Source organism: Clupea harengus, chromosome 13, assembly GCF_900700415.2.
Source record: "Clupea harengus chromosome 13, Ch_v2.0.2, whole genome shotgun sequence".
NCBI classification, from domain to species: domain Eukaryota; kingdom Metazoa; phylum Chordata; class Actinopteri; order Clupeiformes; family Clupeidae; genus Clupea; species Clupea harengus.
Window position 1 is genome coordinate 8,174,880 of NC_045164.1, and position 13,914 is coordinate 8,188,793.

Below are 13,914 nucleotides of genomic sequence, written 5' to 3' on the forward strand. Positions count from 1 at the left end.
GAATACATAAAGGATTCAGGAAGAATGAGAAGAGAGTGACTGAAAGAATGACACAGAAGCACTCGACCATAGCAGATTAGAAATACTTCTGTGAAATCAGGATGTGGTACACAGTAGAATAGCACATCCTGCCTCATCACACACACACACTTCTGCTGTAAATTGAGATTATCTTTTGGCTTTGTGTGATTCATGGTTCTTTCCCTAGGAGTGACCTAGGCATATTTATACACTCCCTCTCCAGAACTCCTGTGAGGCCTTGAGTTATTAACATGCTATGAACAGTGTCGGGGCACAGCCTTTTAGTCACTATGGGTTCCTAATTTCATGACATTGACCTAGTCCAAATTCATAAACGTTGCTTTCATCCTTATTGTTGCTATGGCAATGCTTGCAGTTGAACTTGGCCTTGTGTGTTACAGTGATGTTGGTTTGAACTGTGCTGGGCTGTTGTCAGTCTAACACAAGATATTGAACTATTTCAAATTATGTGTATTTACCAGCATCCAATAAAGGAATGGTTAAAAGAGTAGCTGGATCATGTCCAATACCCTTAGAGTCTTGTTTACTTGTTTGTTTGTTTTTATGTCTAACACAAAATGGAGGTTCATAGAAAGTCATAGCCACTAGTATATCTATTAGTATCTATTAGCATTAATACTGAATGCAGACACACAGAACTGAACTTAAATAGTCTTTTTCTGTCTTTAATGCTAGAGACAGTCGAGGCAGAGAAAGAGGGCCTGTAGCGTTCTAATCTTCTGCTGCTTGGCTCTTCTCTCCCGCCCTCAGTGTGAGGATTATAAATTTATGGGAAAATGTAACACTGTCCCCTCTGAGGAAGTCTAGGAGATGTAGTACCAACCTTCTTCGATTACATGTGGGGATGTAATGTGTCCTTTCTGGCAAGTTCTGACATATTTTTTGGAATTACCCTTCAACGATGTGTACAGTGAGTTAACATTTATCTAGCTAGATTTAACTGCAATATACAGTGTTACATGATCTTGACTATACATTGCTGAACTGATAATAGATTGATATTAACTATGTTAGTAGGCCATGTGACCATGGATACATAGCCTCTATCCTGAAATGCTCAGGACTTGCTCACTATACTGCAGTGGCCTACACATCCTATCCTGAACAAGCTCATCTGAGCATTATTAGGAAGCCATACACATTTTGGACATTCTAAAAATAGAGTATTAAAGGTATTTTAAGTTATAGTGTGTCCTGGTTACTGGTCTATGTAGGTGCTTTTTTATTGCATATCAGATGAATGTGGCATCTTTGAAGGCTAGGATCCAAAAGCACCAGAAATACATAATTTTTTTTATCATTTTACTCATATCAATAAAAGTTTAGTATCAATAATTATAAGGCAATAGTTCCAAACATGATCCCGCACACACACTGTGAGTCTCAGCATAATCTTGCACTCACACAAACGCCACACCCCATGTTTCTAGAAACACCCATCAAATGTGTGAAATGAGGGTTTATAGTGTGAACTCTGTCAACACTACCTCTATACTTGTTTCCCTTTTGTGTTGGGCCACAGCTGGTCTACTGACAGTGAGCCACACACTGCTTTCAATATAACTCCATGGATACCTCTGAATTTGTAGAGGACACCACAGACACGGCTGCCCATCTGGCTCTCAAGCAGGGGCTGTACTTTTTTCCTGCCTGGGAATAAACATGTTGACATGTTTAATATTCTGAAGGTATTTTCTGACACAATACAAATACATTTACCAACAAAACATTCACGGATGAATTGAACTTTATTTTAAAAAAAATGTGTAAAAAACAAAAACAAAAAACAAAAAACAAGAGCTCATTCACTCAGTCAGTCATTCCCTCCTGTGTGCCACTGTCATTCATTAGTATTTGAGTGAGTTTACTCGAAGAGGGAGGCTGCAGGAGTGTTTATCTCAATGTCTTATTATCAGGAGCAAGATAAATTATTGCAGTAGTAATGCAGTGAGATAGGGAGCTCACAAAGCAAGTAAAGCTTGTCTTTTGGTTTCTGTAAATCACTCACACGCAAGCAATGGCCAAAGGCAAACAGAGACAGAGAGAGAGAGAGAGCAAAAATACATGACGTATACAAAAACTACCGAAGCACTGCATATTGCAAGTGACTGTGTTAACTAATGTGGCTTCAAATGTACTATGAGAGTGGCCTTATGCACGAAAAAAAAGTCCAAGTGCACATGTTTGAGTGAAGGTGTCCTCTTATCAGAATGCCAGTGATCCTACACAACGAGGTCAGTGTTGCAGTCCATTCATAAAATGTGTTCTGAAAAGTGTGCTGCTACTGTACTCAGAGTAGTAGAGATTTAATGCAGTTTGTAGTTCCACATATGAAGTGCATCCAGTTATGAACCTGAGGTATTTTTATATAGAAATGTTTCACTAAAGAAGTTGGATACAAAGCATGCCTGCACATATGACCTCAGTTGCCAGGCTAGAAGAGATAACAACGAACCAACAAAAAGATTCCCTTGAAACTCCGGGGCTTGAAAAAGCCAGGAGGCTTTCAAGGTGCAACGTGTAGTTTTAATGGTCAGAAAGTGCTTCTAGAAATGAAATACGTATGTAAAATACAGCATTTCCCAATATTCTAGTGCATTATATATGTACTTTAAGCCCATTTCAATTTTTTTTTGTCAAAAAATTCTTTAGGTATTCCTGTCCATGAAAATTGTAAGCTGATGAATAACAAATGAAGAAGTAAAGAAATAATCAAGATGAATTGTAATGGCAAAATTTCAAAATTATTTTAGGTCTGTAAATATCTTTTGACAGTTTGGGGCCACCTATCCTTGTTTAGTTCAGTTCCGAGGCACTTGAAAGGCTCCCATTACAGGAGAAAAGTTGAGGTCTTTCCCATTCACAGTGATATAAACATTCACTTCATTCAGCCACTTATTAAACAAAAAAAGCAAGAACTAGTAGTTGTCCTTCCTGAGCATTGACCCCCATGATTCTGAGATCACTAGCACCAAGTCAGTTCTACGGGAGCATCCGACGTGTTCAGCTCTCAAGGCGTAGCCTCAACGTGTAGGGGACTAGAAGTTTCTCGGCGATCAGCGACACTAGAGCCCAGGGAATGGCGTACTCCAATGTCACCAGGCCTAAGAAGTTGTACTGGAACTGGGAGTAATCCCACGGGCACGCCCCTACCAATCTCAGCAAGAACCCGCTGGTGAACTCCCACAGGTAGGTCACAAGAGTGTAGAGGATCATCCGGGCCAGCAGGGGGCAGCGCTTGCGGTTCAGCCACAAGCTCAGGTCCTCCAGGACGAAGACGGCCGAGCCATAGATGAGCAGCGCCCAGAGGCTGGTGTGCCCGGGCAGACGGGGGTCGAAGGTGAGGCAGCAGTCGAATACGGCGGTGAAGGCCACCTCACAGAACAGGCCGTGGAGAGCGTAGATGTAGAGGCGTGCCAGAGGAGGCAGAGGTCGCCGCGTGGGCGTCTGACGGCCACTGGATGACTCAGCAACTTTTGTATCACCCTTGTCCCTTGCTGTAGTGATAGCACACACACACACACACACACACACACACACACACACACACACACACACACACACACACACACAAACACACACACATGCATATAGTACATAACCATTAACCACTGTTATACATACATGTTGTATTCACACATGTAGCAGTAAAAGCACACACACACACACACACACACACACACAGGCAATGCTTCATTCATCGATTAGTGTTAATGATTTAGCAAAACCTCTCTGGTTATTTATCAAACAATATTGATTGTGGTCTCCACACATTTCCTTCGCTCTTTAAAATCTAGTTTGATAACTTTTTAACTCTGCCTATTTGGCCACTTTGCCTATTTGTGCAAGAGTTTGTGACTTATGCAGTACACTTACAAAAACATAAAAATACACAGACACATGACCAAGCACATACAGACACATGCTTACAATGTACTACATACTATACCTCAATACAATATACTATTCTACAATACATTGGACACACGTACAATATACTATAAATATGCACCCAGTGAAACACATACTATTCATTTATGTTAGCCTTGTGTCACCACACTAAATTATAAATTAGTAATCATTCAGAATCATATAGTGCTGATGATGATGTCAGCCGCACACACAGACAAACATGCGTATGTATGTATGTGATGTGTATTTGTGTGAGAGTAAATGAGTGAGCGCGCGTGTGTGTGTTAGTAATTATATACAACCTGAACACACTGATTGGCCTCTATTACTCACATGTTAGCCTGGCTCCTTCCCTTTTCCATGCTCGATTGCTGGTCGCCATGCTCTCTCAGTGCTGATCCGCTAGGCTCCGTCTCATCTCATAAGATATCTGTGTGCGTGCTCTCTTCTCCTACCCTGTCCCGCATTTGTCCTGAGTTAAACATTAAACCAGCGGCAGAGAGGATAGCTGGCAGGGGATGACCAGCTACTGCTGCGCTCAGTGGTAAGGGTTCCGGAAGCAGCTATGGAAGACAGACACCTCCCTCACCTGACGACAGGTGAGCAGCCCACACTACACCTGAGATGTAAGATGCAAATGTCAAATATAAAAAAAAGAAGAATGACCAAAAGAGAGAAAGAGAAGAGATGTCTTTCCGTACTCTGTCATTGACTGTAGGGCTTATCTGGCAGGGGCAGGGGGTGACGGGCGTGGTGTGCGTGCGGGGGGTGGAGGGGGATTGGGTGGGTTGCAAGAGTCCATTGGGATGGGCACTGTGCTACTGATAAGGGGTGAGAAGGGTGGGTGTCACAAGTTGGCACTGCTGGAAAGACAGACAGACGTTCACCATCAATCACCAATGAGAGGTACCTGATGTGTTCCTAAACCATGCCCACCATGTCTCTGCTATGCTCATTCAAGCTTGACCTGCTTGTTACAACCCAGCTCGTGAACTGCAACGTAAATTGGAGACAGACCAAAGAGTATACAAAAATAGGGTTTATTTTCAATAATACAATAATACAGAATAAAATAGTTAGTGCCAAACGCCAAAAATCCGTAGTGTGCACACCAGCATCAAACGCATGGTGAGAATGCAAGGCCCCTTTCTGAGGGCGAACAGCATGGCTTTTTATCCTCCCCAGGTGTGGACAATCGAGCTAATTATGCCCATTCACCACCCAAAGGCTGTTGCAGACGCCACTTAGTCTGCATATGTGTAAGAGCATGTTTGGGTCAGCGGTGATAAGAAGGGTCAAACAATGCTTCTTTCAACCTTGTGTAAAACTGACATCCTTGCATGACAGAAAGCATAGTAAGATGACCTCGGACGTCAGAGACCCACCACGTGGTTATCCCTGCTGACAAATTGTTTTGGCGTCAAAGAATGCTAACTTGTTTGTCTATAAACGTTGTGTGATGTGTTTAATAATTCTCTATCGTCTGCTGGCGTCTGGGACTGCTCTTGCTGGCCTGCCAGGACGTGGGTGAGCCCGATAAGGTTGTTGTTGTTGAATAAATATACTCTTATGCAACTCCAGAGTCCTGAGGTAACTTGAGTGAATTTTCACCTAACCCATACATACATAAATACACAATTTTACACATATATCAGGGTTCAGACCCTTTTTCTAACGTACTGATGGCAAAGCACACAGTTCAGAGCTGATGGCAAAGCACAGAGTTCAGAGCTCCAGTCAGAGCTGTGGTGGATCTCGTGTTTTTGTGTTCAGTGATAAGCTGAGGTCTGTCATGGTGCCGTTAGGGTGTCCACACTGTTTACTTTTCTCTGTCCTGTAATAAAGAAGGAAAATTACTCCTCGGGTCAGATCAGAGTCCATCCTCTGCACCGCCCCCCCACCCCCACTGCCCCCAATGTGTGTACAGTCAGATACAAACACAGTTTGTACAGTTCTTACTCTCCAACTCTCTTTATAGTGACACATTGTTAGAGTTTATATTATATTTTCACCTGATAACATATGATGATATCAGATGAAAACAAATCCATATAGCAACCAAAGCAAGCGTCAAACAAATAAAAGCTGATTTTGCTGAATTATTATTCTCAACCACAATGTGTCGGTCATTTTTCACAGCATTGCTGCCATTTTGTAAACTGCATGCAAATCTGAGTATTACTGCAAAACCTGTTTGAAAACAATGGCTGTGAACCTTTGACTGTGGTGGTGATGGTTCTGGTAAAACTTATATAAAATCTAAATAAAATAAATAAAAACACATTTTGTCAGGTAAAGAGTAGGAGGCAACTGTAAAGCACATGGGCGCCTTGAACTGTGTGATCAGCACACGGCAGTCAAGCTGCAGAATGAGACACATGCATTTGCATGTAACACTTACAGGGACTGCTGTGTCGCCTCTTTCAGTTGTGATGACTAGAAAACCAAAATAGACACACACACACACATACACACATGAGGTCCTTCCTAGAAAACACGCCATGTTACGTGAGCAATATTAGGTAGGTTTTTTTATGCTTGCCAAATATATTGCTGCAATATATTAATGAGCAAGCAAGCCTGCTTTTTTATCAGTGCCTTTTTTTGTTGTCTTTTTGTTGTCTTTTTGTTGACAATTTATAGCTGATGTGATAAGTGTGTGTGCATGTGTGTGGATGGGTGTGTGTGTGGTGTATGTGTGTGCATGCATGTGTGAGAGTGTGTCTATTCTGGCTTCCTTGCGTTGGTCCTCTTAGTGTTCAGCATATATCCTTGCTGATCAAAAGCATGAGTCAGTGCCCAAACATTCAAACTGGATCATTTAAATACTAGTCATCTTTATTTAAAGAGCACTTTTCAAAATCCATGTTACAAAGCGCTTCACAGAGGCAGCTAAATAAAATCATCAGGATTTTAAAGAAAACAGATACAATCAATGAGGTATATCAAAATGAATACAGTGGTACACCAATACAGGGTAAATACAATTTTAAGGAAATAAAAGACAATTAAAAAGAAATTAGAAACTACCAAAATCAGGAAAGGCTCTCATATAAAAGTATGTTATAAGAAGGGACTTAAAGGAAGTCACTGACTCAGCCAACCTGACTTCTTCAGGCAGATTGTTCCAGAGCCTCGGGCCCAGACTGCAAATGCTCTGTCCCCGTTAGTTTTCAGCCAGGCCTCTGGAACAGACAAAAGACCAATGCCTGAGGACCTCACCGACTGTGATAAGCGGTCAGAGACATAACTTGGTGAGAGGCCATGGAGAGCCTAACTTTAGCTGCAGCAGTGGGTAGACCATAGGTCAAATAGGTCTTTCATTAGATTAGACTCATTAGAGAGTATACTAAGAGGCACTGAGTTCAAAGACACGGTAGGCGATTTATTTCAAAAGCATTTTTTTGTAGCATTTCTTGAAATCCTTTTTACATCCCGATAGCAATGAATACATAAAACGAAAAGCAAAGAAATTCATCATCTGGTGTAGCTTTTACCGCTAAACAAGGCAAGAAAAGAAAGACAGAAGTGCAAGGGCTGTGTATCGAAAGGGCCTCCATATTTAACAAGCACAAACTCGGTGACACAAACTTAGAAGCACGGTCTGATACATGGGAGTTAAGGCACAGTCACGCATTCCTCCTCTCATTCTCAGCCACAGACAGGAGATAGAGATGAATGAGTTCAGTTCAGTAAAAGCACCCACCACAAGGATATGATGCTTAAGTATTGGCCCAACGCTAATGCTAATAGACTATGTAGCTATGTTTACACGTACCTTGTATGTAATCTATCTGCGTGTATATTCGCAGGTGTTTGCATTGTAATTGTGAGCAAATGTTGTTTGAGGGGATTTATCTTATGTTAGTGTTTTTTTGGCTTTGAACAGGATGTTTTACAACTGTGGTAATGTAGCTGATTTGTGTGTTTTTATAGTTGTGAGAGTGATACGTGGATGAGACACAGTGATGACAACGATTTGCTGCGCTCTTCTACCCAATGAGGACTTAGTTGGTGAGGTGCATTGGGTACGATGCACTCATGTTTTTCTTTCAAATAAACATTAAAACATTTACAAAAGTTTGAACAAGGCAAATCCTACAGTGACTGTGTTACAGTTTGAATGGCATTTTGTAAATGGGATCATTACAGAAGGATTTCACAATGATGTTTTGCAATGACAGAAATACCCAGTGATTAATCAGATGAATTACGTAGGCTACTTCCAAGATTTGGTACCAGCATTTTCCTACTACGTAATTACTTACATAATAAGTCATGCTAAGATGTGAGAAACATGAGCACCAGTACATTTCTTAGGAGAAGCAAGCCTGACTCCACCCGCTTATAGTGAAAGTGGATCAGGGGTAGTCTTGAAGGAATACCCCCATGGATCCAGCAGGATATGCATTTCAACACTCCACTTCCCAACAGCAAATAGAGTGAAAATTACCATTAAAAGTCTTTGTCATTGTTACAAATTCAAAATTTCCCTCTGGATTAATAAAGTATCCATCTATCTATCTATCTATCTACAACACTCTTCCTTCCTAAAATGCCTTCTAGTTATTTGTATACAATTCACTTGACTGTCATTTTTTTCCATAAGTCTAGTACTGTGCGGTGTAGAACTGAAGGTGTAAAAGACATGTTGTCTGCACATTTTGAAATACAATGTTTTGGAAGACTATTGCAATATTGTCTGGTATACATACATTGCAGTTTAAAGATAAAAATGCAAAAGGAATTAAGTACAACAATGTGTAATATGATATCAGTTATAAGTGATTTAGAGAACAGACAACGAGTTAACAAAAATAAATAAACTCATAGTCTGGAGAACAGTTTTAATGTACGTCCATCTCAGAGCTCAAAGATGTTTTCATTTCACAGTCCCTGAAAGGCACGTACAGGCAGACTTCACCCACATCATACTGCAAACGTTACTGAGAAAGAACGAAACTGTGAGGTGAGATATCAGTTTTGAAAAGGATGCAGAAGGAGCTGTATCTGCAAACCAGCATAGATGTTATCACAGGCACCTTGAGTCAGCCGAGTACTTTTTGCATACCTAGAGCCTTCTGATTATGATGACTGGATTCATGGTATAGAGAAGGGATTCAATTGTTCACAGTGACAAAAAAGAAATACAAAATAGTAGTAATTTAAAAGATATTTGTTTACATATACCACACTTTTGTGGTGCAAGTCATCAACTAGTCCCTTGGTGAAGTAGTTTGTAGGTTGAAGGGTCATTTGTAATTTCAATGTCAATGTGAGCAACTTTGAAGAAAATATATAGACGTCCGGCTTTGCCTACAGTCTTTGTCTGTAGAAAAATCCACTCCAGACGATTATGCTGGATATTGAAAAAAAAAAAAAAAAAGCTTAAAGAAGATAGGCCAGAGCCCTTGCTGAAGACATTCCAGGCCTTGACACCAACATATCATGCCAGGACATGCCAGGGGCTGGATTAGCACTGACAGGAAATAACCTCTTTTCCAAATTAAGCGCTAAAATTATGAATCCTGTCAACTTTATCAGTTAGGTCCTATTAGAGGACTATTAGAGGATTTACACACGTGCAAGAGAGTTGTGTGAAGTGCGACCTCACTGCTAACATGAAGTCTGTTTGTATCTAGCCCACCATCTATTGACGTCTTTCCCCCTCTTCTCACACTCACACACACACACACACACACACACAGAAGGAGTTAAAGAGATTAACTGACATGATAATATGAGTTTTTCCTTTTTTCTACTTTTCTTTGTAAACACAGTAGGGAAAGCCACATATTCTGTTTTAAAAACAGCTGAACTCAGACTGAAAGAGCAGTTCCTTCCCCCTGTGATGCAAGGGCAGCCTCAGAGGAGGTGAAGTGCATCACTCTAAAGCCAAGTAGCAGAAGGGAGGCAGCGCCTGAGGAACAACACACACTCACACTCATACAGTCTCTCACATAGAGGGTGAACTTACTGTACCATCATCTGGGTCTGGAACCGTGACGTAAAGATTCTGTGACTGGATCCAAAGCTAAATAGTGGTAAGTCAATGGAAGATTTTGATTCATAAGTGAGTTCAGTATTTAGTAAGTCTAGTTATTTAGTGGGTATAGTTTTGTACCATTATAATCAACATTAATGCTTTCTCTGAATAAAACCTTAAATAGCATGACAACTATATAACTACATATACATATATATATATATATAATTGACAATTTACATGGATGTAGAGCTTATATCAAGTCTTATGACAAGTCTTGCAATGTTCTCTAAAAACGTTTCAAAATTCAAACAGGAAGTGGAATGCACTCTGACAGCAGAGGGGGTGAAATAAACCACCCATTTATTACCCCATTTAATTATGTTTGATTTGTTTGCTCGAGATAGAAAAGATTTACAAATAAAACAAATCTAAAGCAAACTCCTTTGTCTGCTCAAGACCTACAGTCTACACAGTCAGTCAGTAGATATGATCATTTCCTGGACTACTCATGGGCTAGTGTTATGTGTTGCAGTAATTAAAATGATGCTTAGATTGTCAAGGACCATAGTGAGGTTTCCTTATGGTAGTTCACTGATACCATAGAAAAGGCATCTATTAATCATAAGCACCTTTGCAAAAAGCAAAGCACCGATACAGTCTATGCTCCATGCAACTACCAAATGTAATGTTTTTGTCCTTGTAGGACTGGGGATAAGTTGCTGTTCTCCAGATCATTGCAATCATTGTTCCCTTGAACAAAAGGAGTTTTTCTAATAGATATCACATCAGGCTATATGAGGCTGTGTGATATGTTAGCGGCCCATCCCAGAGGCAGCTACTGTATAAACATGCCCCTAAGAGGCGGCGTAGTAGACAGAAGTGAGGAGAGAGACGTAATTGGTCGGTTTAACAATCAGGAAGTGGCAGCGAAGATAAGATGGCATCCTTTTTTTTCATTTCCGTTTTGTTCTTGAACTTCACAGTACTGAGAACTTATGAAGCTTGTAGCAACATGTTAATGGTTGCGAAACTGCAATATGTTGTGCACACACCAGAGGGTGTACTCGAGACCAAACTGTTATACACAATTTAATTTAAACTCAAAATGCTTCTTTGTGTTTCCTGACATCTATGTCCTTTTGCTGCTAAACCGATGTGTAATAATAATCTGTGCTTTTAAACCTTAAACAGGAAGAGAGAGAGAGAGAGAGAGAAAGACGGAAGACCACAGCCTGTGGTGGGCAACCACATCAATGTCAGAGAGGAGACATTTAGGAAGGAAAGACCACGTGAGATGAAACACTGGCCCTGTCTGTGACTCATCCACACGTCACTATTGCTTAAATCTTACTTCAAACCCAGCAGAACCTTTCACACAAGCACAGCCACAGACATTTTGACCAGAAGCAATCTTCTTTGTGATCATTGGAGTGTGTGTGTGTGTGTATCGTCAGCATGGATTCCAACAACATGTCTTCTTCCAGTTTCCATTGCAACCATTCCTCTCAGAAGGTGGTGACTGCCGTGCTGCCCCCGGTGATGATCATTGAGATGGTGGTGGGGTTGCCCTGCAATCTGGTGGCGCTCTGGATCTTCTGGTTTCGCATGAAGGGCTGGCGGCCCAATGTCATCTTCCTTATCAACCTGGTCATCGCCGACTTCCTGCTGCTGGTCAGCATGCCCTTCCGCATCGACTACCTGATAGACAAGGAAGACTGGTCCTTCGGGGGGCCTTTGTGCCGCGTCAATCTCTTCATGCTGGCAGTCAACCGTGCGGCCAGCATCGCCTTCATGACCATTGTGGCGCTTGACCGCTACTTCAAGGTGGTCCACCCGCACCACCGCATCAACCACATGACCCCGGAGCAGGCCTGGGTGGTGGCGTCTTGCACATGGGCGGTGGTGATCAGTCTGCGGGTACCACTGCTCGCCACGCAGCTCATGAAGACCGGCATCGACAATCGCTCACTGTGCCGCAGCTTCGACTCGTATACCAAACCACCGCTGGGCATCAGGCTGCATAATTTCCTGTTTGTGCTGGAGTTTGTGCTGCCGCTGTTTCTGCTCATCTTCTGTTCCGCCAGCATTGCCTGCAGCTTGCGCCAGCGCAACATGGACAGAGAGCGCAAGGTGCAACGTGCCATCCGGACTGTGGGGGTCATCGTGGCGGTGTTCCTTGTGTGCTTTGCACCCGGCGTGCTTACCGGCCTGCTGTCTGTCATTTACAAGCAGACCTGGCCAGACGACTGCGAGAGCTACCAAACACTGACCCAGCTCTTCAGCCTGTCTATCGGCTTCACCTACCTGAACAGCGCCCTGGACCCCATCGTCTACTGCTTCTCCAGCTCCATGTTCAGGAACGCGCTCAAGGGTTCCATTAACCGGATGGGCTTCATGGATCTGCGACTCAGCCGAAGAGGCAGCATGACCAGCGACGGCTAAATTAACCATCAATGACACCCCTGAATCAGTCCAACCCAGGAGCACAGGTATAGGAGTCTGTGTCTGGAGGTGCTAAAGCTTTATGTGAAAGCACAAAATTCCAACATATGGAATTAGTTGGACTTTCCAATTAACACTGTATTCTATACTGGGGTGTCATCGTATGTTATCATTATCGTGTGCTAATGGACACTTAGGGGTGCAGCCTGGTGTTATCTTCTACTTTGGGGTTGGTCAACCTATTGAACACTCCCAGATGGCGTGGTCTTTCCAGTGACTAATCACGGGGGTTAGTACGCCTCCATCTCATGCTTATATGGAGAAAGTACATGAAGAACAGAGGATTTAGGGTGCTAGTGGCAGTGGTAGGCTACTAGGGGCTATTGTGATAGCATGGAACTCCTCTGTAGTATTCCCCCTAATTCATTTCATTTGTGAATGTGAAATCCAGCTAATTTAAGTCCAGTCTCAAGTAGAATAGAGACAAACATGCACACGGTGGATGCTGTATCTTTCAGAAGGTTTCAGGACTATACAAGATCCGGTTCTCTTTTGAGAGGATACATACTGATGTAAATATGTAAATATTAAAGAAACAGTAGCTTTTTGTTATATATGAAGGAAAATCTTTATGTTATTTTTGTCCTGACAGAATAGTCTTTAATACCATGTTCCATGATAAGAACTATTTTAGCATCAAACAGCAATGACACTTTAAAGTTGGTCCCACCATGTGCTCATTGTGTGCTCTCATTCAAAACGATTCATAAGCTTATAATAACACAAACATTATCACTCGAATACGCGTTCTAACTTAATTCCTGGTAGATCAAATATTTCATTCTCAGGTCTCATCTACCTGTAGGGGGTTGGGAGGTGCATGGTGGACAAACTGTCAGGGCTTCCTCTGGATATGACCTTCATTGACCTTCATTGAAAATGCACATTTGCCCTTCAAGCAAGATGAATTATTTCTCTGTTTATAAAATAAAAATTGATGGGAAATTTTAGTCCATCGAGTGTTACTCTGCATTCCAACCATTTTGTTATATTACATAGTCAAAATCCAAAATAGCTTTACAATGTTCATACAAGAAATGTTCCACGTTTTCCACGTTAAATTGTAAATAAAAAGATAACCAAGGCATTGTTGACTACTTTCTGCTTTGTTTAGGAAAGCAATCCGTAATTTTTCGATGACTGCACAATTATGAGGTAGTTCAAAGGTTGTTTATCCCAAGCCTATCACATGCCAGGCTGTATTCAACATGTGTGTGCTTAGCATGTCTGTACCACATAACAAGCATCAGTTTCTCCTTCTTTCAACACAACCATTTTGCAATGTTGCACAAAACAATATGTTACTTGCAATAACCCCATTTCACTGAAACACTGAGTGGAGAGCTTCACCAATGGGAGGGACCTCCATACCCCACCTCTGCAGAACCATCCAATTGTACCAAGTCTGTACCAACAAAGAGCTGGTCACTCTCTGCAAGCCTTCGTCCTTCACTGCACCACTTCACAGG

The 13,914-nt window shown here is 41.8% G+C and overlaps 2 protein-coding genes across 2 annotated transcripts; one reads left to right on the forward strand and one right to left on the reverse strand.

Annotated features, from left to right (window-relative positions):
- Positions 1-1,771: 1,771 nt before the first annotated feature.
- On the reverse strand, positions 1,772-4,679 carry LOC105900048 (transmembrane protein 229B-like). Its single transcript, XM_012827300.3, has 2 exons — positions 4,288-4,679; positions 1,772-3,539 (listed from the first exon to the last, which is right to left on the reverse strand). Exons 1-2 carry the CDS (start codon positions 4,334-4,336, stop codon positions 3,046-3,048), a joined length of 543 nt encoding a protein of 180 aa, XP_012682754.1. The 5' UTR covers positions 4,337-4,679; the 3' UTR covers positions 1,772-3,045.
- A 1,434-nt stretch (positions 4,680-6,113) lies between these two features.
- hcar1-3 (hydroxycarboxylic acid receptor 1-3) lies at positions 6,114-13,532 on the forward strand. The gene is made up of 4 exons (XM_031579273.2): positions 6,114-7,982; positions 8,848-8,923; positions 9,735-9,998; positions 11,135-13,532. Exon 4 carries the CDS (start codon positions 11,399-11,401, stop codon positions 12,383-12,385), a length of 987 nt encoding a protein of 328 aa, XP_031435133.1. The 5' UTR covers positions 6,114-7,982; positions 8,848-8,923; positions 9,735-9,998; positions 11,135-11,398; the 3' UTR covers positions 12,386-13,532.
- Positions 13,533-13,914: the final 382 nt, after the last annotated feature.